The sequence below is a fragment of the Ursus maritimus genome, unplaced genomic scaffold (assembly GCF_017311325.1).
Source record: "Ursus maritimus isolate PB19 unplaced genomic scaffold, ASM1731132v1 scaffold_11, whole genome shotgun sequence".
Classification (NCBI taxonomy): domain Eukaryota; kingdom Metazoa; phylum Chordata; class Mammalia; order Carnivora; family Ursidae; genus Ursus; species Ursus maritimus.
The window spans coordinates 7,742,607-7,766,098 of record NW_024423453.1 but is presented as its reverse complement, the minus strand read 5'-3'; the positions used below and the strand labels follow the sequence as shown (position 1 = coordinate 7,766,098).

Genomic DNA, 23,492 nt, shown 5'->3' with positions numbered 1-23,492 from the left:
GGGGGTTATGTGTGCATGTCTGTGGTTATATAATTATCACGATATATGAGGTCTCCGTACCGCTTTAAAAACTTTGTACCTTAAACTTTCACCCGTTAGAGGTGGGTCAACACTAGAGATGGCCAGATGAAGACTTTAAGAAAATTTTTTTATTTTGCACTTCACTTAAATATGTCATTGTTAGCTAATACCGTTTTTCCTATTTAATGGTTAAAAAAAAAGGCTGTTGACTCCTTTGAAAGCAGGAATTAGGCCTCTTCTAAACATTTTTAAATAAAGTTAGTTTTTTTTTTTTTAGCTAGGCTTTGTTTTATTATAATCTAATTTACCACTTAATGAGGGTATGGGTATTCACAATTCCTTTTAAGCTGTAAGTCCTGCAAGTAATATCTCTAATTTAGGAAAACAATGGGGAATTTATCTTGCAGTTCCTAAATAGAATATAAGTAATCCTAAATTAGTAAATACTGGATTACTACTCTGTATGTTGTGGTGATGTCTACTCTTCGGGATCCTGAGATTGACAAATGTTATATATAAGTAACATGCATAAAATAAAGTAGTCCAATTTTTGCCTGACATACTAGGTACTCAATAAATAGTCATGTCATATTTGTGAGTATGAGCACCAGAATTTAGACTACTTAGTTTTAAAATTTATTCTTCTCTTTTTAAGTAAACTCTATGCCCTACATGGGGCTTGAACTCATGACCTGGAGATCAAGAGTTGCATGCTCTGCAGACTGAGCCAGCCCGGGACCTCTAGACTACTTAGTTTTTTTTTTTTTTTTTTAAAGATTTTATTTATTTATTCGACAGAGATAGAGACAGCCAGCGAGAGAGGGAACACAAGCAGGAGGAGTGGGAGAGGAAGAAGCAGGCTCATAGTGGAAGAGCCTGATGTGGGGCTCGATCCCATAACGCCGGGATCACGCCCTGAGCCGAAGGCAGGCGCTTAACCGCTGTGCCACCCAGGCGCCCCATAGACTACTTAGTTTTGAGTTCTGAATCTACCATTTATTTATTTTGTGATCTTGAGCAAATTACTTACTATTATATACCTCAGTTTCCTTTTTTGTAAAATAAATGTAAAAAATAATATGTACACCATAAGGTTGTGAGCATTTAAAGCATGTTAGGTGTCTAGCATAAAATTACACTGAATAAATGATAGCTGTTATTAAAGAGATCTCATATCAATAACTGTCACATGCCAAGCACTGTGCCTACACCATGTAGTCTCATACAGATGTAATATGTCCAACACATTCAGTGTTGAGAGCAAGTTGCTCTAAAAGCAGTAGTGAATGATGTGTTTCTCTGGGCCCTTGTTATCTTTTTGGCATTCATGAGGCATTTAGCAATTCCTTTGGGTTTGAGGGGAGGGATATGGGAGTTTTATTTCTGGAAGGCAGTGCGTCTGTAGACTTGAGTCCTGTCCTGTGAACTATGTTATGGGGTGAGTATTCATATCTCATTTGCCTAATCCCTTATCTCTCCTATCTCAGCAGCCAGTGCAATCTTTGTAAAACCCAAGTCAGATTATGTAATCTTATTCTTAAAACCCTACCCTTCGTACTGCCTTTATAGAATAAAGTTCAGGGGCGCCTGGGTGGCACAGCGGTTAAGCGTCTGCCTTCAGCTCAGGGCGTGATCCCGGCGTTATGGGATCGAGCCCCACATCAGGCTCTTCCTCTATGAGCCTGCTTCTTCCTCTCCCACTCCCCCTGCTTGTGTTCCCTCTCTCACTGGCTGTCTCTCTCTGTCGAATAAATAAATAAATAAATAAATCTTAAAAAAAAAAAAAAGAATAAAGTTCAAACAACTCAGCATAGCATAGAAGGCCCTCTGACTCCTACTATTGCTCATTTTTTCAGTCTTCTCTCTCACTATTCACTATCTTAAATTGACCCCTTAATTGTACTGAGTTCCTTGGTCATGCCTTGCTCTTTCACAGGCCCTTGTATATATTGATTCCTTTTTGGAAATACATTCCTGGCATCTTCTTTTGGTTATGGTTATTTCAGTTTACAGCTTAGACATTATGTTCTTCGGGAAGCCTTATTTGATGCCATAGACCCCGTTGGGTGCCCCTCCTGTGCTTATTTCTGTCATGTTTTATTGTAATTACTGTTTATCAACCTGCTATACTGAAAATTCCTTGGTTAGAAATAGTATTTGTTCATTATAGTACCTCAGCCTAGCAGTACTGGCAAATACTAAAGGAAGTACTAAATAAATACATGTAATTTATAAATAATATGTATGTGGTATATCTTGTATGTATGAAGGGGGAATTGAATCCAGAATTGCAAATTATAGTTTTATTAAATCATCCTAGGTCTTTTAGCCCTGTGTTCTGAAACTTGAGCATGTATCACTATATCTGCAGGGCATGTTAAAATGAAGTACTGAGTCCAGCCTCAGACTTTCTGATTTGAAAGGTCAGGTGTAGGACCCAAGAACTTGAATTTCTAACTAGTTACCAGGTGCTGCTAATGCTGTTGATCCAGGGATCAACTTTTGGAACCATTGCTTTAGAAAAGAAATTTTTTGTTTGGCTTCTCTGTTTACTTCTTCAATTCACCATCAGTAATTTTAGATTTCCAAATTTGCCCACAATAGCAGTTTTATCCAGTAGCATAGAATAAATACAGTACTCATTGCAGTGATATTAAAAAGATTATTCCTTGCAGAGGAAATTTGTGTATTAGATCCTGGATACTGTGATATCTTGACTTTGGGCTATAAAAGGAAAAATTCAAAAAGCAAGGGGGCCATCTTGTGGTGGCCATGGCAATTCAAAAAATGGAAAGTTGAAGCTCTTTCCATAAGGAACTCAAATGTTGGGGGAAGAGGAATCATTTTCTGATACATGTTATGGCGCTTGGAAAAAAGCTTAGCGCACTACTAATTATTTTATATATTTTTCTTAGTTTTGCTTTACTTGGTAAATTCTTTTTCCACCAGGTGGGGTCACTCTTATTGTGTACTTAGTCAGATAATTTGATTACCCCTGGGTTTCCCTTGGTAATCACATAGTTTTAGAACTCTTAGATTCCTCTCTCCTGTCAAGAGTTTGTGGGAAACAGTCATATTTGATATTCTTTTCATCAGGGTTGAATATTCTTTGTCTACTTTTATTTTAGGTCATATAAATAATTGAATAACCACCATTATTTTCTGGACATGACTGGTTTATAATTTCAGAAGAAATAATGGAAAGCCAGGAATTTATTGTGAGTCTTACAGTTTTCTCTATTTCCTTTTTTCTTTTTTTTTTAAGTCTTCTATTTTCAATTTTTTTAAAGATTTTATTTTCAAGTAATCTCTATACCCAATGTGGGGCTTGAACTCACAACCCTGATATCAAGAGTGACATACTCTGTTGACTGAGCCAGCCAAGCAGGCTCCCCACTGTTTCCTTTTTTCTTTCTTCCTTCCACATTTCACAAATGTCTCACTGGGGTTGACAGATTTAACAAAAACCAAAAAACCCCAAAACTTAAAAGCAGGACACTAAGGTTAATTTGAGTATCAGATAAACAGTGAATAATTTTTTTTGGTATAAGTATATATGTCTCAAATACTGCCCTATATTTTTCTGGCAACTTTATCTCTTGCCTACTACTCACATTAGTTATACAAAATCCTTTGGAACAAACCCTTTGTAAGCTCTTTGTTAGGATCAGGAAATGATTTCTTTTGAAGAATTGCCATGCCTCTTCTATCTAGATCAGTGATTCTTAAACTGTTTGGTCTTAGGATGCTTTTATACTCTTAAAAATTATTGAGGAGCCCAGAAAATTTCTGATTATGGGGCTTATGTCTATTGATGTCTTTCATATGAGAAATTGTAACAGAAATTTAAAAAATATTTATACATTAAAAAAAACCATTACATTGAACATAAGTTACTTTTTAAAAATGGAAATAACTATATTTTCCAAAACAACAAAAGAAAAAAACACATTGAAAAGAGTAGCATTGCTATACATTTTTTTGCAAATCCCCTTAGCATTTAATAGACAGCTAGATTCTCAGATCTGCCTCTGCATATAGTATGAAATTGAATCTTGCAACATTGCACATACATAACCCTGGGAGACCACTATGCATGCTCAAAGAAATGAGAGTAAAAAGGCAAATAACATCACAAAAATAGTTTTGACCTGAAGACCCCTGAAAAAGTCTTGGGAACCTCTAGGAGTCTCTGGACTGCATTTTGAGCACAGATCATGATGTCTGTGTAACACAACAAATTTTTTCCTTCCCACTGAGAACTGAGAAGCTCAAAATGATTTTTGTTGTTCAGTTAACTTTTCAGTTTTCTCCTTAGATTTTACCTCTCCTTCCTCCCTTGCCTTGCCTCCTACTACTAAGTTTCTTTTTTTAAAAGTGATGTTTTTGTTATTTATTTGTTTAATGTAAGCTCTATGCTCAACATGGAGCTTGAACTCAAAACCCTGGGATCAAGAGTCACATGCTCTACCAACTGAGTCATCCAGGGGCCTGATGCTTTGTTGTTATTGTTATGGTATCTTTCATTTCAATAAACATTTAATACATGTAAACAGAAACCATTTCTTTTGTGCTTTTGGAAATAAGGTATTGTATACTCACCAAAAGATGAAGAAGTCAAAAGTGTGGCAAGATGGAATTCTGAAGATCACTCACTTAGGAAACAAAGTAAGTACAAGCAGTTGACTATGGGGTCCAAAAGCTAGATTCTTGCCTTTTGATTGAATATTAAGAAGACTCTGTAGATGATAAAATGTTAGATATGTCCATAAGCTAATATAGTATGAAAACAGAAGTTGTCAAATGACTGCCACATTACGGTGATTAATTTGTGCATTTTAAAAGTTCAGTAAATATTATTTAATTTGCTTTGATTTTTTTTAAATTTTTAAAAATTTTTAAAGATTTTACTTATTTATTTGACAGAGAGAGACAGCCAGTGAGAGAGGGAACACAAGCAGGGGGAGTGGGAGAGGAAGAAGCAGGCTCCTAGCGGAGAAGCCTGATGTGGGGCTCAATCCCAGAACGCTGGGATCACGCCCTGAGCTGAAGGCAGACGCTTAACGACTGAGCCACCCAGGCGCCCCGTTTTGATTTTTAAAATTTCAATGAGATCTTCTGTAAAACTTTTTAGTTATTTTGGCACATTTTTTCTTTGCAGGCAGTAAGAGTTTAATGATACAAAAAAACTCTATTACGATATATTTCTAACACCATAATGCTCACAGTGAAATGATACATATAGAGTTGACACACCATTTTAGGAAAGCTGCCACTTCCTAAAATTATGTATAGCGTTCTTCTATTTTCCCGTTTTCTTTGAATCATTTACTTTGATTATGATATGATCCTATCAGTCTTGAGAGACTTATTTACTGGGGTGATCTTTCACTTTACTAGATATGGTGATTCTTCTTTATGGGTTTCTTTTCTCACCCCAGGTATCTCCATCTGCCGAATTGTAGTCTTCTCCTACCAGTTCTCATGACCTTATGCAACACTCTTGGCTCCTCCATTCTTCATAATAACTCTTCATTTGACTTCTGTGACACCACACTTTCCTGAGGTTGCTTACTGACATCTAAGTATTTTCTGTGGGCTCATTCTCTTCTCAAACTTTGAAGTATTCCTTAGAACTCAGTCATATATGTACTTACACAGAAATATATAAATATATATAAATCTTTCTCTTTAATCTCTGTCTTTTTTTTTTTAAGATTGTATTTATTTATTTTGAGAGAGAGAGTGAGAGCACAAGTTTGGGGGGCAGATGGAGGGAGAGAAGCAGGCTCCCAACTGAGCAAGGAGCCCGATGCGGGGCTTGATCCCAGGACCCTGGGATCACGACCTGAGCCAAAAGTAGATGCTTAACTGACTGAGCCACCCAGATGCCCCAATCTCTGGGTGTATACATACATATGTGTGTGTGTGTGTGTATATATATATATATATATACATACACATATATATAGATATATGTGGATATAGATATATATAGATATAAATATATTTATATATATATATGGAGGGAGAGGGAAAGAAGAGATTTATTCTAGGGAATTGGATCATGTGATTGTGGAGGCTGACAAGTGCCAAGATCGTAGTTGATAAGATGGAGACCCAAAAAAGCCAATTGTGTAGTTTCAGTATAATGATGGGAGGTTTGAGACTCAGGAAGAGCCAGTGTTTCAGTTTGAATCAAAAGGACAGGACAGCACCTATGTCCCAGCTCAGAGACAGGCAGGAGGAGTTTTCTCATACTAAATCTTCCTGTTCTCTTCAGTCCTTCCACTGATTGGATAAGGCCCAGCCAATTAGGGAGAGCAATCTGCTCAATTTGCTTATTATTTTTATTGAGATATAATTGACATTTAACATAATATTAGTTTCAAATATACAACATAATGATTTGATATTTGTATACTAGCAAAATGATCACAATAAGTGTAGTTAACCATCTGTCACCATACATAGTTAAAAAAATTTTTTTCTTTTATTTTTTGTGATGAGGACTTTTAAGATTAGCGCTTAGCAACTTTTAAATATGCAATACAGTGTTATTAATTATGGTCATCGTGTTGTACATTATTCTATAACTAGAGTTTTGTATCTTTCGATTCCCTTCATCTGTTTAGCAACCCCCTCCCCCACCACCCTCCCCTAAATGGATTTTTTAAAAACTTATATTGTCATGTGCCAGGCATGCTTTAAGTGTGTCAACTTACTTAGTCTACATAACTCCCCTTTTAGAGTACTATTTTTGTCTGTATTTTACTGAGGTTGAAACTGAGACACATAGAGAGATAAAGTAGCTTGTTCACAGATCTCGCAGCTAGAGAGTGAAGGAGTCATATGTGACACTAGGCTTTTTGGCTCCAGGGCTCCTAACCAGTCTATTGTCTCTCTTAATACTACAAATTTAAATGAACAACTTTATTACACTTGAGTTGATAATATATGCAGTTAGGAGTCCTACTCCTCAGTTAGCATTTGTAGATCTCCATATTCTGTTTTTTTTTTTAATTTAATTTTATTTAAATTCAATTAATTAACATATAGTGTATTATTAGTTTCAGAGGTAGAGTTCAGTGATTCATCAGTTACATATAACACTCTGGGCCCATTACATCATGTGCCCTCCTTAATGCCCATCACCCAATTACCCCATTCCCCCACCCAACTCCCCTCCAGCAACCCTCAGTTTATTTCCTATAGTTAATAGTCTTTTGGGGTGCCTGGGTGGCTTAGTTGGTTAAGCGTCTGCCTTTGGCTCAGGTCATGATCTCAGCATCCTGGGATCAAGCCCCGCATCGGGCTCCCTGCTTAGCAGAGTCTGCTTCTCCCTCTCCCTCTTCTGCTCCCCCTGCTTGTGCTCTTATTTTCTCTGTCAAATAAATAAATAAAATCTTAAAAGAAAAAAAGTGCCTTATGGTTTGTGTCCCTCCCCAGACAATAAGATTTTGTCTTATTTTATTTTTCCCTCCCATCCCCTGTGATCCTGTTTTGTTTCTTAAATTCCACATATGAGTGAAATCATGTAATTGTCTTTCTCTGATTGACTTATTCCATATTTTGTTCTTACTCCACATATCATTGAGAAGTTATCAGTAAGAGAAGCTTCTCCATGTAAAAAGGCTACTTATTATTATTATTTGTGAATTAACAATTAAAACAGAAAATTAAAAAAGAAAAACTAGTTTTGGGGCGCCTGGGTGGCACAGCGGTTAAGCGTCTGCCTTCGGCTCAGGGCGTGATCCCGGCGTTGTGGGATCGAGCCCCACATCAGGCTCTTCTGCTAATGAGCCTGCTTCTTCCTCTCCCACTCCCCCTGCTTGTGTTCCCTCTCTCACTGGCTGTCTCTATCTCTGTAGAATAAATAAATAAAATCTTTAAAAAAAAAAAAAAAAGAAAAACTAGTTTTGCTTTAAGGCTTCAAGTTCAATTTACAAATCCTATTAACTTTAACTTTCAGTGGGTTTAGTGTTCAGTCAACTTAACAAGCTAAATTTTTTTTTTTAAGATTTTATTTATTTATTTGAGAGCGAGTGTAGAGCAAGAGAGAGCACGAGTTGGGGGGGGACAGAGGGAGAGAGGGAAGTAGGCTCCCCACTGCACAGGAAGCCCGATGTGAGGCACAATCTCAAGACCCTGGGATCATGACCTGAGCTGAAGGCAGATGCTTAGCTGACTGAGCCACCCAGGTGCCCCATTAGGTACTTTTAAAAAATGATTTATTATTATTATTATTATTATTATTATTATTTTGAGAGAGAGAGAGCAAGCATGTAAGCATGAGTGGGGCAGAGGGAGAGGGAGAGAGAATTCCAAGCAGGCTCCACACCCACTGCAGAGCTCAATGCAGGGCCCCATCTCATGACCCTGAGATCACAACCCGAGCCAAAACCAGGAATTGGGCATTCAACCGACTAAGCCATCCAGTTGCCCCAAGCTAGATACTTTTAATAATCCATCTATCAACAAACATAAAATTTTAAATATTTTAAATTATAAATTTATTTGATTTTCTTTTTTTTTTTTTAAGATTTTATTTTTAAGTAATCTCTACTCACAGCATGGGGCTTGAACCCACAAACCTGTGATCAAGAGTCAGACTTTCCTACCAAACCAGCCAGGTGCCAGCCTGCCCCCTGTTTTTTAAAGTAACCTCTGCATCCAAGGTGGGGCTTGAACTCACAACTCCAAGATCCAGAGTTGAATGCTGTATTGACTGAGCCAGCCGGCTGCCCCTGTTTCTTTCTTTAGCATTTTAGTTGCCCTAACAAGCAAAAACCTCCGAATTAAATCCTTCTAGTGTATCTAAGAAATTAAACATAATCATAGTTATTATTCTTAAAATATTGTAAGTATTCTAATGTTGTTTATAAACTTAGTAAAATTAACTTACCCTTCTCTTTCAATTGAAAAGTAGCATATCCAAAATCAATTTCTCAGTTACACATTTGGAATCATTAATGTGTAATTTGTCTAATCTGTTAGATGCATGTAAAATGTAAATTGAAGCATTACAAGTGCTTTTTTTTTTTTGAGAGAGAGAGAGGGAGCAGGGGTGGCGAGGAGAGGGGCAGAGAGAGAGAGAGAATCTTTTTTTTTTTTTTTAAAGATTTTATTTGTTTATTTGACAGAGATAGAGACAGCCAGCAAGAGAGGGAACACAAGCAGGGGGAGTGGGAGAGGAAGAAGCAGGCTCATAGCAGAGGAGCCTGATGTGGGGCTCGATCCCATAACGCCGGGATCACACCCTGAGCCGAAGGCAGACGCTTAACCGCTGTGCCACCCAGGTGCCCTGGGAGAGAGAGAATCTTAGACTCCATGCCCAGCTCAGAGCCTGATGTGGGGCTCGATCTGATGATCCTGAGATCATGACCTGAGCCAAAATCAAGAGTCAGACACTTAACAGACGAAGCCACCCAGGCACCCCTACAAGTACCTTGTAAAGTAAAAAATGGGGATGCTTGGGTGGCTCAGTTGGTTAAGCGTCTGCCTTCAGCTCTGGTCATGATCCCGGGGTACTGGGATCAAGTTCTGCGTTGGGCTCCTTGCTCAATGGAGCGCCTGCTTCCCCTTCTGCCTGCCACTCCCCCTACTTGTGCAACACTTTCTTTCTCTGATAAATAAATAAAATCTTTAAAAAATAAAAAATAAAAGTAAAAAATATTTTTTGAAAATTAAAATAACACAAAATACCTTAAAATCATTGATTGCATAATTACTAAAACCTATTCATGACCTTAATTCAAAACATTGATAATTTTGGTTTGAATTACTGCCTTATCATGGTCTAGTTCTAAATGTTTCAGGAGTTAAAAGGCAGTTTCCCATAGGGCCACATGGCTGGCTCAGTCCAAAGAGCATGTGACTCTTGATTTCAGGGTCATGAGTTCGAACCCCACATTGGGTATAGAGATTACTTTAAAAATAAATAAATAAGTAAACTTTAAATAAAAATGTTACTGTCCCAAGTAAATTGGAGTTACACCAGTGAACGGAAGTTACAGATTAGATTCTGGGCTGAGAGTTGAGACCTAGGGTTATAATCACTGTAAACTTACCAGTATCATAAAGGTACATGTTGAGCCTTTTGTTTAGTTGGAGTAACAACAGTATCTCCAAGTCCATGCCCTTTAGAAAGGGTTGGTCTCATTGCTGATATCTTGGGTTTAAGTCATGTCATCTATTTTTTTTTTTTAAGATTTTATTTATTTATTTGACTTAACAAAGTACCTGGCACATTGTAAGAATGCAGTAAATTGTAACTTACAGTTTTTGTCTTCAAGCAGCTTTTATCTAAGAATATAGGATTATAACACGTATAGAGATATGCTTAGGGTTCTATGGGAGCGATATCAAAGTCTGATTCTGGTTCAGAGAGGTCTTTCTAGGTAAAGAGTATTTTTTGAGTATTTTTCGTTTTGTTTTGTAAACAGAATTGATAAGTTGGAGGGAGGGGAGCTAAAGATGGTGTCATAGCTACCACAACATGGAGGTATGAAACTATTAAACATTTGGGGAACCATAATCAGTTAAATATGCCTGAAATGAAGGGCTCATATTGGGTAATTGTAGAATATATGGCTTAAAGAGGTAGTCAGGAGTCCTATCACAACGGACTTTGTATACTCAGCTTTAGGAGCCAGTGAAGAATTATGAGCAGAAGAGTGACATAATCATATTTCTGTTTTAGATCATTCTGCAGCAATGTGTAACATAACTTTTAAGCTGTGTAGGATGAAAGATTAAATTTAAGAAGACTGTAGGCTAAAGAATAATGTAGACAAAAAGTGATGGGGGTCTGACCAGGCATTAGCAATGACAATGGAGAGAAAGGATGATTAGAGAGAAATTGTGAAAATATTTATATTATAAATGTAATAAATATAAATATTATAGAACCTGGNATAGAATATTAAATATTAAACATTGATATTAAATAATATTTTAATATTTATATTCACTATATTTAATATTAACATATTAATGTAAATATTATAGAACATATAGAATTTATAATTATAAATATTATAGAACCTGGAGGTCTTGGACATGAAGGGTGAGAAGAATCCATGACTTTCAGGTTTTGTATTGTGATTATGGTACTGAGATAGGATATCTCAAAAAGAAAAAGCAAGTTTAGGAGAAAAAATTAAGATTTTTAAAAATGATTTATTTATTATATATACATATATGTACATAGAGAGAGAGTGTGCACACACACACTTGTGCAAGCAGGGGGAGGGGCAGAGGGGGAGAGAGAAAAATCTCAGGCAGACCTTGCACTGAGTGTGGAATCCAACTTGGGACCTGATCCTATGACCCTGAGCTCATGCCCTGAGCCGATATCAAAAGTCGGATGCCTAGCCGAATGAGCCACCCAGGCACCTTAAAATTAAGATTTCGAGTTCCATTTTGAACTTAATGAATTTGTAGTGTCATAGGAACATTTAAGTAATTGGCTGTAGAGACCTGGAATTCAGGAAAGTTCTGGGCTACTAATACTGATCGGGAGTATGTGACATTTAGATGATATTTGAAGCTTCTGGAGTGGATTCATACATTTATATTTTTTTTCTTTTTTTTTTAAGGTTTTATTTATTTGAGAGAGAGAGAGAGAGCACACACATGCAAAAAGGGGAGAGAGGAGGAAGGAGAAGCAGACTCCTTGCTGAGTAGGGAGCCCGACGTGGGGTTCAGTCCCAGGACCCTGAGCTCATGACCTGAGCTGAAGGCAGATGTGCAACCAACTAAGCCACCCAGACACCCCTACATTTATTTCTTTAACAGATGTTTTTTAAGCACCTGTTATGAGTTACACACTGTTCTAGGGGATGCAGAGGGAACAAAACACATGAACCCATGACTTCATGGAAATAACATGGAGGAGACAGACCAGTAAACTAAATGAATATGTTTGTCTAGTGGGTTTGGCAGACAACAAGGAGTAGAGGGAGCAAGGATGAGAATGGAGATCAAGGGGATTATGTAGGCCTTTTTGGTCATTGTAAGAACTTTAGTACTTATTCTTTATAAGCTGTGGAGACATTGGAAGGATTTGAGCAGAAGCATGATATGATCGGGTTTGTGTGGATGATATCACTCAAGAATGGAGTATAGAGGGGTGCCCGGGTGGCTCAGTCAGTTAAGCATCCAACTCTTGATCCTAGCTTGGGTCTCGCTCTCAGGTTTGTGAATTTAAGCCCCACACTGGACTCCATACTGGATGTGGAGCCTACTTTAAAAAAAATAATGGAGTATAGAATGTAAAGAACAGAGGGGAAAAGATAGCACCTTTTTTAAAATTATTATTTATTTATTTATTTATTTATTATTTTTTAAAGATTTTATTTATTTGACAGAGAGAAAGACAACCAGCGAGAGAGGGAACACAAGCAGGGGGAGTGGGAGAGGAAGAAGCAGGCTCCCAGCGGAGGAGCCTGATGTGGGGCTTGATCCCAGGACTCTGGGATCACGCCCTGAGCCAAAGGCAGATGCTTAGCGACCGAGCCACCCAGGCGCCCCAAGATAGTGCCTTTTTAAACACCAATCTTTTAAATAGCTATATTGAGAAATAATTCACATGCTTTTCAGTTCACCCATTTAAAGAATTCATTTCATTGTTTCTTAGTATATTCACAGAATTTTGCAACCATTACTACAATCTAATTTTAGAACATTTGTCATCCAAGAAAGAAATCCCATACTCAGTATTGGTCACTACTTAGTACCCACCTCCCAGCCCTAAGCAACCACTAGTCTACTTACTGTCTCATTGATTTGCCTATTCTGGACCTTTCCGCATGAATGGAATTATACAATATGTGGTCTTTCATTGAATGACTTCTTTCATTTAGCATGTTTTCAAGGTTCATCCATGTTGAAGCATGCTTCAATACTTTATTCCATTTATTGCTCAGTAATAGTCTATTGTGTGAATAGATCACATTTTATTTCTCTCTTCTTCAATTGATGCACTTTTGAGTTGTTTCCAATTTTGGCTGTTATGAGTAATGCTGCTATGAACATTTGTGTGCAAATTTTTGTGAAGACATATGTTTTCATTTCTCTGAATATATACAGAGTGGAGTGGAATTGCTGGATCACATGGCATCTCTGTTTTTAACCTTTTAAGCAACTGCCAAACTATTCTCCGAAGTGATGTAAACAGCAATATTGACGGGGCTAGTGGAGAAACTGCTATATAAAATCGCTAAAGACACAAGGAGAAAGCCAGAAAATTATAATTACCTTAACTCCCTTTTTCTTCCTTATTGCTTCCATTCAACAAGTGTTATTCCTTTTACTTCATATAAGTCTCTTATCCCAATGCTGATGACTTATTTCAAGCACTGATCATCTCCCCAATCCTCCATGCCACATCCTTTTTTTTTTTTTTTTTTAAGATTTTATTTATTTGGGAGAGAAAGAAAGAGTACAGACGGAGAAGCAGACTCCCTTTTGAGCAGAGAACGGAACTTGGGTCTCAATCTCAGGACCCTGGGATTGTGACCTGAGCCGAAAAGGCAGACGCTTAACTGATTGAGCCACCCAGGTGCCCCTGTTTACTCATCTCTCCTCCTGTTTTGCCCTCTGATGCATTCCAATTCTGTTTTCTTCCCAGTTCCATTCCAGGATCCTCCTGGCAGAAATTAAGTTCATGAATTTCTTATGCATATACCTTTGCTGTCTTGCACAGATTGAATAGTTGCTTAGGAATTTGAAATAGATGTACTTTCTAATCCAAAACAAAGTGGGTAATTCTTTCATTATAGGATTTACTTATATAACCATTTTTGATTTGCTATTCTTTGAAGATGTTTAAGAAAAGCAGAATTTTATTGTTTCTTTTTAACACTTATTTTGTTTTAATATAGGCAATTTTATATGATGACAAAGGACAATGTTTGGAGAGTATATTTCTTAAGTGTCTTGAGGTATTTTAATGTTTCTATCCTATTTTTAATTTACTTAAATCTCTAAGTTAAAAAAATTTCTTTACTTCCTTTGTGAATATTGTTAGAGTGTAGTCATGGTATTAATAATATTAACTATAGCTAGTACTTCTTCAACATTTATTGTTAGCCACACTCTGTTCTAAAAACTCTTAGGTATTGTTTCATTTAATCTTTACACAACACTGTGATTTTTTTTAGATTAGGTGTGCAGTACAGAAAGGTTCAATAACTTGCCCATGTTCATAGAATTACAGTGGTAGGGCTGCTATCTGACACCAGAGAGTGGCTCTGTAACCTAATTGTATAATGTGGCCTTGACAGGCTGAGAACTACAATGGGAAATATTTTGGGAAATTATACCTATAAATATTTTCTCAGATATCCTCTGTTCTCCCCTTTTGGAAAAAGAAAGGGAACTAAAGGTTTATTTTAGTGTAAAGAATAAGGATATTAAAGTTTGGTCATTCTGGGTTCATTTCCCACTTTCAAATGCTTCCTAGTTAACCTAGCCTCTCTGTGTCTAAATTCTGTACTGTAAAACATAGACCATAACACAGACTTTATTGTGTTGGTCTAAAAATTAGAAATAATCTATGTATAGTTCAGTCTGGTGATTCTAAAAGTGTTAAAATGAATATTCTTATTATCATTGTATTGATTTTAGCTATGGTGTTAAATCTTTAAAAATTTTTGTAGCATTAATAGTGGTTGTGGTATTTTTGCATTTATCAAAAGGGTCTATGAAAAGCATTATCTTAGTAGATGCTTAATTGGGCATAACTACTGTTGTTATTATTTTGTTTTAAATCATTTCATTAGGAAAAACTAAGCATATTATCTGTGATAATACACAGATTTTGTGTATCACCAACTAGGTTGATAATCTTTTTTTTTTTTACAGATTTTATTTATTTGAGAGAGAGAAAGAGTGAGTGAGAGAGAGAGAGTGTGAGCAGAGGGGAGAGGCAGAGGGAGAGGGAGAAGCAGACTCCCTGCTGAGCAGGGAGCCCAATGTGGAACTCAATCCCAGGACCCTGGGATCATGAGCTTTGCTGAAGGCAGACGCTTAACTGATTGAGCCATCTAGGCACCCCATTTTTAAAAATATTTTGTTTATTAATTTAAATGCTTTTGGAATATGTGATTTAAGCAATAGTAATAATTTACCTAATTTTTAATTTGTGGTAATTATGAGCATGTAGTTGACATGAATTTATAAAGATATGATTGGTATTTGATAGCTCTAATTTTTAAAATTTTATTTATTTATTTTTTAAAGATTTTATGTATATATTTGAGACAGAGAAAGAGACCGTGCGCGTGCATGGGGAGAGGGGCAGAGGGAGAGGGACAAGCTGACTCCCAGCTGAGCAGGGAGCCAGATGTGGGACTCAATCCAGGACTCGGGGATCATGACCTGAGCCAAAGGCAGACACACCTGACTGAGCCACCCAGGTGCCCCGATAGCTCTAATTTTAAAAATTACATTTAGTTGTATGGATTCTTAGTGAACTCCTTGGGAAGGGGTATATTTGTTTTGCTTGTCTTTGTACCCCTCTTTTTTTTTTTGTCTTTGTACCTCCTGCATGCAACCAGGGGTCTCATATATGTATTACTGAATAAGCAAATTAGTGAAAATTTTTTGCTATATAATTATCCTTTTTTGTGCTTATTGGTAGTTAACTGGTTTATAATAATAAATGAAGATTTAGTTATTGATTCATACATTTAATGATTATTATCTTTTGTGTCTTGCTAGTGCTAATGGCCTACTGGAACACATAATCAAATAATTAGATGTATATGATTTTAAATTTATTTTTAAAAATTTATTTGTTTTTTAAAATTTATTCTTTAAAATTTAGGTGAAGCCTGGAGATGACTTAGAAAGTGATCGGTACTTAATCACAGTTGAGGAAGTTAAAGTTGCTGGAAGCATAGCTATTAAACAGGATGTCATTAAAGAAGCACCAGAGTTAAATCCAAGGAGATTTATATCCTCTGGCCGGTCCCTTGGATGTCAGCCTGCTGGCTTAAAAAGGAAGTTTACTGTAAGTTTCTCTGTTGAAAATAATAAATCAATATATATTTATAATGCTGTTTCAAGAAGTAGTGAATTTGAAACTATTGTACTCTATCATTAAAATGGTACTTCATAATATATGTTTAGGTAGAGAGGAAGTAAACCCTAATTAGAAAAATTTTATTACAAATGAGTGTTTACATTTTAATCTTGCAAATTTTATTTTTTTAACTTGTAAAATAGACACACTCCTTTTTCTTTTCTTCCTTTTTTTTTAGCCGGTTCATTTCAGAGTTTCTTTATAGATAATGGAACAGCTAATAATTGTTTTAATATTTTTAGGGTTTTCGAGGACCACGTCAAATGCCAAAGAAAATGATTATTACAGAAAATGGTGAACCAGCTGCATCACTTGAGGCTAAGAAACCTGGCTCTATTTTTGTTTCTCCCTTCTGCAGCACACCTCCTTTGTTTTCTACTGCTGGCAAGAAAGATATAAATAATATGCCAACAGACCCTAAGAACAGTGTCACTTACAAGAACAGAGAGACAAATGGCTTACATTGTTCTTCCGTTGTGTCTACTCCATCCTTCAAGAATAATTCAGAAATGCTATGTGAAGAAAATTATTTTTGCTCTCCTGTCTATTCTGTAAATAATTCAGATTTTGTACTGACCAATGAGGCCATAAAAAAAGATGGTTTGACATCTCACTGTTTAGGAGTTTCCCAAAACATCAGAAGCAAAGCACAGATATTAGCTCTTCTGAAGTCCAAATCAACTGGTACGTGTAAAGAACTAAATTCTGGGATTACAGAACATCTCCCTCAGATAGAGCTACAAGGAAGTGTAAATAATCCTACCAAACCAAAGTGCATAGTTGAACAAGAAGAGTGTGCTGAGGCGAAGAGCACAGACAGTTTACACCACCAGCATCAATCAGAAAATACCATGAGAAATAAAAGCCGATGGGCCGTGTATTTATCCTCACAGAGTTCACCTGTACATTCTTCTACTGAAGATGAAAATAATACAGAAAGAAAACCTAAGGCCCAGGGAGATAATACAAATTTAAATTTGAAAGACCTTTTGGTACAAGAAAGGATACAGTTCTTTGAAACTTGTGCTGAACAGTGTAAAAAGTATAATGAAGACAAGCCAGTAGATGATAATGATCCATCTTTGGATCAGGAAGTAAAATTGGAAATTCCTTCATTCTGTAAAAGCAACAGCTTACCAGTTTCCTGTAGCAGTGTGGAGAGTGAGGGCTTATTATCAGAATCTGACATTCAAAAAAATAATAAAATACCTGTTAGTCAGAATGACCAGATGTGTGTAAAAGAATCAATTCTCATGGGAGAAAATGCTCAGGAGATAAATCTCTGTGGAACACCGGAAGAGAAGTATGACCAGCCAATGTCATTCCTGCCCGAATCTGAGCAGCTGCAAACGGAGTCTTCTACAAGTAACAATTCTAGGCTCTCGGATGACTTTACCAACATGCTGTCTAAAAGCAATACTGATAGTGGAGGTCCTGATAGTATTCCTCAACCTATGAGTAATGTAACACAGCCACTTGTGGAGGTGACTTTTAGTCTGAACAATTTTGAAACCAACGACACTGAGGAGGAATCACAGGAAAGCAACACAATTTCCCAGGATTCAGAGGGTTGGGTAAAGGAAGCTTTTACCCAAAATGACAGCAGTTTAAGTGTTCAAAAGAGATATGAAGATATACACTGTAAGAAAGTTGGCAGTGAATATTTGTCTCATTTAACATCTATTGGGGATAAACCTACAGAGACATTTCCTATTAAAGAGACTCTGCTATCACAGTTTTGTGATAAAGCTTGTATAGGTGTTGACACAGGACCTTGGAAAGCTGGAAACATTAGAAAAGAAATAGAAGAGTATAATGACACATTAAGCAGTTTTGACTCATCTTTAGAGGAGACTGATGATGTATATATAGACAATAATGAAAATGCTAATAAATCTATTCAAAAGGTCAGAATTAGCTCTGATATTGCTTTACCACTGAATAAATCTAAAGGTATAAGCTCGAATTTACATATTCCTTGTTTAAACATAGCCACTAATCAGACTCCTGAAAACAGCCCATTGTCAGAACAGGCTGAGCCTCAGCCTTTTATTATGGGAAGTAACTTAGACAAAAATGATGAGCAGGTTTTACTGTCAACTTCTAGCAGCGACATCAGTATCCAACAATTCAATGTTAATCCTAATCACTCTGAAGAATGTACTACTCTTGATAAATCAAATACCCAAGTTTCCAATTCTTTGTTTTACTCTCTGGGAAAAAATCATCCTATTTCCAAAGACATAGAAGCGTGTATTCCTGAATCTGAAGATTTGCGAAGGGTTAGAAGTTTAGACCATGACCATATTGAAGGAGAAACTGATGGAGAAAGCAAACAATATTGGAATAGTCCTAGAAATCCTTCGGAGCTCTCTGGATTAGTAAATGACATTTCCCTTTTAAAATCATTATCTGAACACAGTACAGCTTTAGAAGGCTTGGAAATACTGAAAAAGAAAAATACTACCTTTAAACAACAAGGAACTCTGCAGACTTACGAGCCAGATAGCAATCCTGAAGGTTAGATTGACATGTTTGTTTTGGATTGTTCTCTGTATAGCTCAGAGGATGAAAAGTATTTGCTTTGGAGGCTACATTAAAGAATTACATAGTAATTTTTTTCTTTTCTTTTTTTTTTTTTTTTGAGGGAGAGAAAGAGCACACACATGGGTGTGAGCAGGGGGAGGGGCAGAAGGAGGAGAGAGAATCTTAAGCAGGCTCCAACCCAGCACAGAGCCTGACACAGGGCTCGATCTCATGACCCTGAGATCATGACTTGAACCAAAACCAAGAGTCAGATGTTTAGCCACCCACCCAGGTGCCTCAGAATTACATAGTATTTATTTAAATAGGTAATACGTGTACCCGTAAAATCAATTCTAATAGAGGATAATAAGGTGAAAAGTAAGTTATCTTTCTAGTACTTCAGTCCACCCCTCAGAATTAGCCATAGTTTTCTTCCAGGGTATCCTTCTGGAAATATTTTGTGTATATAAGCATATACAGGCAAATATATGAAAGTATGTATGTGAAAATCCATTCCTGTCATACATTTTTGGACATCTGTTAGGAATTACTTTTTAAAAAATAATCATAAGTTCATATTGATATCTCTAATTCTAATTCTAAATTGGGTTCTTTCTGTCTTTCCTCCATTTCATATTGTATGAAATGGGAAAGGGCCCTGGTTCCCAACACCATCCGTATGTTTACTTCCTCAATTCTACAATACACATCAAATGGCTTCCAAATTGTTACACTGGTGTCACTACTAGAAAAAACCTTTACAAATTTGTAAAGCTCACAAATCCTGTGATTTTTTTTTTTAAAGGTTTTATTTATTTGAGAGAGAGAGCACGAACGGTGGGAGGGGCAGAGGGAGAGAGAGAAGCAGACTCCCCACTGAGCGGGGAGCCCAACTTGGGGCTTGATCCAAGGACCCTGAAATAAAGACCTGAACAGAAGGCAGACACCTAACTGACTGAGCCACCCAGGCACCACTTTTTGGCTTGTTTTTGCAATGTATCCTACTGAAAATATATAGTTTTAGAAAATTCAGAAGTTACTGGATGGGGATCCAGGTGGCTCAGTTGGTTGAGCATCCGACTCTTGGCTTCAGCTCAGGTCATGATCTCAGGGTCACGGAATTGAGCCCCACATCCGGTTCTGTGCTCAGTGGGTTTTGTTTGAGATTCTCTCCCTCTCTCTGCCCCCTCCCCTGATCATGTGTGCACACTTGGGCATGCACACGTGTGTGTGTGTGTGTGTTTGTGTGTGTGTGTTCTCTCAAATTTTTTTTTTTTAAGATTTTATTTATTTATTTGACAGAGATAGAGACAGCCAGCGTGAGAGGGAACACAAGCAGGGGGAGTGGGAGAGGAAGCAGCAGGCCTCCAACGGAGGAGCCTGATGTGGGGCTCGATCCCAGAACTCCGGGATCACGCCCTGAGCCGAAGGCAGACGCTTAACGACTGAGCCACCCAGGCGCCCCTCTCTCAAATCTTTTTAAAAAGTTACTTGGGTTATTTTCTTTAGTGTGATTATGTTATAATTTGATGTAAATATAGTTAAATTCACTGTTTATATTCAGTTTGAGGACTTTTTTGCCCATCTTTGGGCATTTATTTTTATTTCTGATTATGTAAAATATTAACCTAGTTCAGGAATCAAAGCTTAATAAAACATTAACTCAGATGCCTTCCTTATTCCTTTCATCCTGTTCTTACCTACCTGCTAGACGTAGCCAATGTCATACCTGTGTTTCTTTTTGCAAAAATAAATTCCTCTGTATTTACATTCTTGTTTCCTTCCTATTCAACAAAAGATAGTATACTCTATATATTCTTTAGCACCTTCTTTTCACTTAATATACCCTGGAGATCGCTTCATACCAATTAATAGGTCACATCCTCATTTTATTTGTTTACATCTCTGTAATATTCCACTGTGTGGATGAACCATCATTTATGCAACCTGTCTTCAATACTTTTCTGTTACAAATAATGTGATAGTAAGTAGCCATATATAGCCATATACGTGGCTGTGTGTGTGTGTTTGCATATTGTTTGAGGTGTGTCTTTAGGACAAATTCCTAGCAGTAGGGTTGCTGGGTAAATGTGTGACTTTATTAGATACTTCAAAATTCCCTTCATTTCTTATGCCCACCAGTAATGTACAAGAATGCTTGTTTCTTAGTTTTGCCAATAGAGTGTGTTGCCAAACTTTGGAATTTTTGCTAATCTGGTAGGTGAGAAATGGCATTTCAGTGTATTTAAATTTGTATTTCTTTTATTACAAGTGAAATTTAACATCTTTTCATATGTTTAAGCATCATTTGTGCATCTTTTTCCATGAACTCTTCTACCCTTTTGTCCAGGTGTTTACTGGCTGTCGGTCTTTTTATTCTCATTGATTTTTAAGCGTGTTTTGATATATTAGAGATACTAACCCTTTATCTGTGATGTGTGTTGCAGATCTTTTTCTTTCAGTATGTAACTGGTCTTTTGACTTTGCTTATGGTATGTTGCCAATAGCATTTTTTTTTTTAAAGAAAACCAATATAGAACATATTAGTAAATATTATAATTAGAAACATATAAATGTGAATGAACAATGTACTTTAGGATACTCAAAAGTTAAAATTGAATTCTTTTTTTAAATATCTCAAGGGATTCCTGAGAAAGATAAGAATAAATTATTGTACCTCCTAAAATATTTGTTTAAAATGTAGTTAAGTTTGGGGGTGCCTGGGTGGCTCAGCCATCAAGTGTCTGCCTTTGGCTCAGATCATGATTCCAGGGTCCTGGGATCAAGCCCCACATCGGGCTCCCTGCTATGTGGGAACTGTGCTTCTCCTTTCACACTCTCCTTGCTTGTGTTCCCTCTCTTGCTGTCTCTCTCTGTCAAATAAATAAATAAAATCTTTAGAAAAAAAAATGTAGTTAAGTTTGATGGCAATCTTTTTAAAAAGATTTTATTTATATAATTGTGAGAGAATGAGAGAGAGAGAGGAAGTGTGCGCACAAGCAGGGAAAGTGGCAGACGGAGAAGCAGGCTCTCCACTGAGCAAGGAGCCCAGTGTGGGACTCAATCCCTGGACTCTGGGATCATGACCTGAGCCAAAGGCAGACGCTTAACTGACTGAGCCACCCAGGCATCCCAAGTTTGATGGCAATTGAAAATTTATTTTCTAAAAAATTTAAAAGGAAAAAAAATTTCATGAAAAACAAGTAGGGGCAGATATAATTATGTAATATATAAGGATATAAATTCCTAATATGAAGACATAGGAATTACAGTTTTAAGAAATCTTTTTTCTCATCAAGTTGGAAAGAGGATTACAGTTGATTCTCATTATTTCCAGATTCAACAATTATCAAGACTACCTCATCTTCAAGTTTAAGTTGTATTCATTTCTTTCAGTTTTAGAAATAAGGGTTTTGGGTTTTTTTTAAGGTTTTATTATTTTTAAATAACCTCTATACCCAATGTGGGGCTCAAACCTACAACCCCGAGATGAAGAGTCACATGCTCCAGTGACTAAGCCAGCCAGGCTTCCCTAGAAATAAGTTTTTAAACAGTTTAAAACACTATGTATGATGGGGGCACCTGGGTGGCACAGCGGTTAAGCGTCTGCCTTCGGCTCAGGGTATGATCCTAGCGTTGTGGGATCGAGCCCCACATCAGGCTCCTCCGCTGTGAGCCTGTTTCTTCCTCTCCCACTCCCCCTGCTTGTGTTCCCTCTCACGCTGGCTGTCTCTATCTCTGTCAAATAAATAAATAAATAATCTTAAAAAACAAAACAAAACAAAAACCCACTATGTATGATGAATAAAACCATTTTATTTTATCTATTATAGTTAGGAAACCATTGACTTCAGGAGTTTCACAAGCTTTACCAAAGTTGCCTCATCTGAACCAGGATTCTCAACAGGTACATTTTTATCCTATATTCTTTTATTTTGATATAGAATGTTCTGTTCTTCGTAATGAGATTACAGTAATATAGAGGGTCCTAAGATATCTCATGACCCTCCTGCCACTTTGTATTTCAGTAATTGTTTTCATTACATCCTTTGGGGGAAAAAAAAAGCCTACCAGTTCCATTTATTAAGTAGTTAGTAGTATTAAACAACTTAATAAGCATTATGTCCTAGTAAGCTTTTTATTTTTTCCACTTTTATTGATATAGTTGACATACAACATTGTATCAGTTTAAGGTATACAACATAATGATTTGATATATGTAAAAATTGTGAAATGATTACTGTAAGCCTTTTATTTTATTTTATTTTATTTTACTTTTTAAGTAGACTCCTTGCCCAGCACAGAACCCAGTGCGGGGCTTGAACTCTTGACCCTGAGGTCAAGACCTGAGCTGAGATCAAAAGTCGCTGCTTAACTGACTTAGCCACCCTGGTGCACCCCCACCCCGCCTTTTTTTTTTTGAGTAGGCTCCAGCTCCAGCGTGGAGCCCAATGTAAGCATTTTATTTTTAAATAAACACAATTGCTAATGGAATGCATGCACTTGTTGGGCACTGCACAACTTCTCAAACCTTAGAATAGTTTTCTTGTTCACATTGATTTTTGCATGGTCATAATTGATTTTTATCATAGCAATTTCTGAGAACTCAACTTTACAAAGATATGATGCTATTGAAAGAAATGACATAAGATCTGATATTGAAACTGAACTACCTTGAGTTAGTAGTTCATTCAGTGATCAACAGACGTCAAGTGACACTGTACTTCCCTTAAATTTTTAAAAATTTTTTAATTTTTATAACTTTTAAAAGAAGATTTTATGTATTTATTTGACAGAGAGAGCACAAGTAGGCAGAGAGGCAGGCAGAGGGAGAAGGAGAAGCAGGCTCCCTGCT

The 23,492-nt window shown here is 36.8% G+C and overlaps 1 protein-coding gene across 1 annotated transcript in view; it reads left to right on the top strand.

Moving 5' to 3' along the window:
• ZGRF1 (zinc finger GRF-type containing 1) overlaps window positions 1–23,492 on the top strand; it is a 94,363-nt gene that overhangs the window by 700 nt on the left and 70,171 nt on the right. The window contains exons 2-7 of the mRNA XM_040626259.1: window positions 3,150–3,239; window positions 4,609–4,689; window positions 13,908–13,967; window positions 15,854–16,039; window positions 16,354–18,631; window positions 22,471–22,544. Of these exons, the coding sequence (XP_040482193.1) occupies window positions 3,219–3,239; window positions 4,609–4,689; window positions 13,908–13,967; window positions 15,854–16,039; window positions 16,354–18,631; window positions 22,471–22,544 (2,700 nt within the window). The 5' untranslated portion in view covers window positions 3,150–3,218. The remainder of the gene's footprint in view (window positions 1–3,149; window positions 3,240–4,608; window positions 4,690–13,907; window positions 13,968–15,853; window positions 16,040–16,353; window positions 18,632–22,470; window positions 22,545–23,492) is intronic.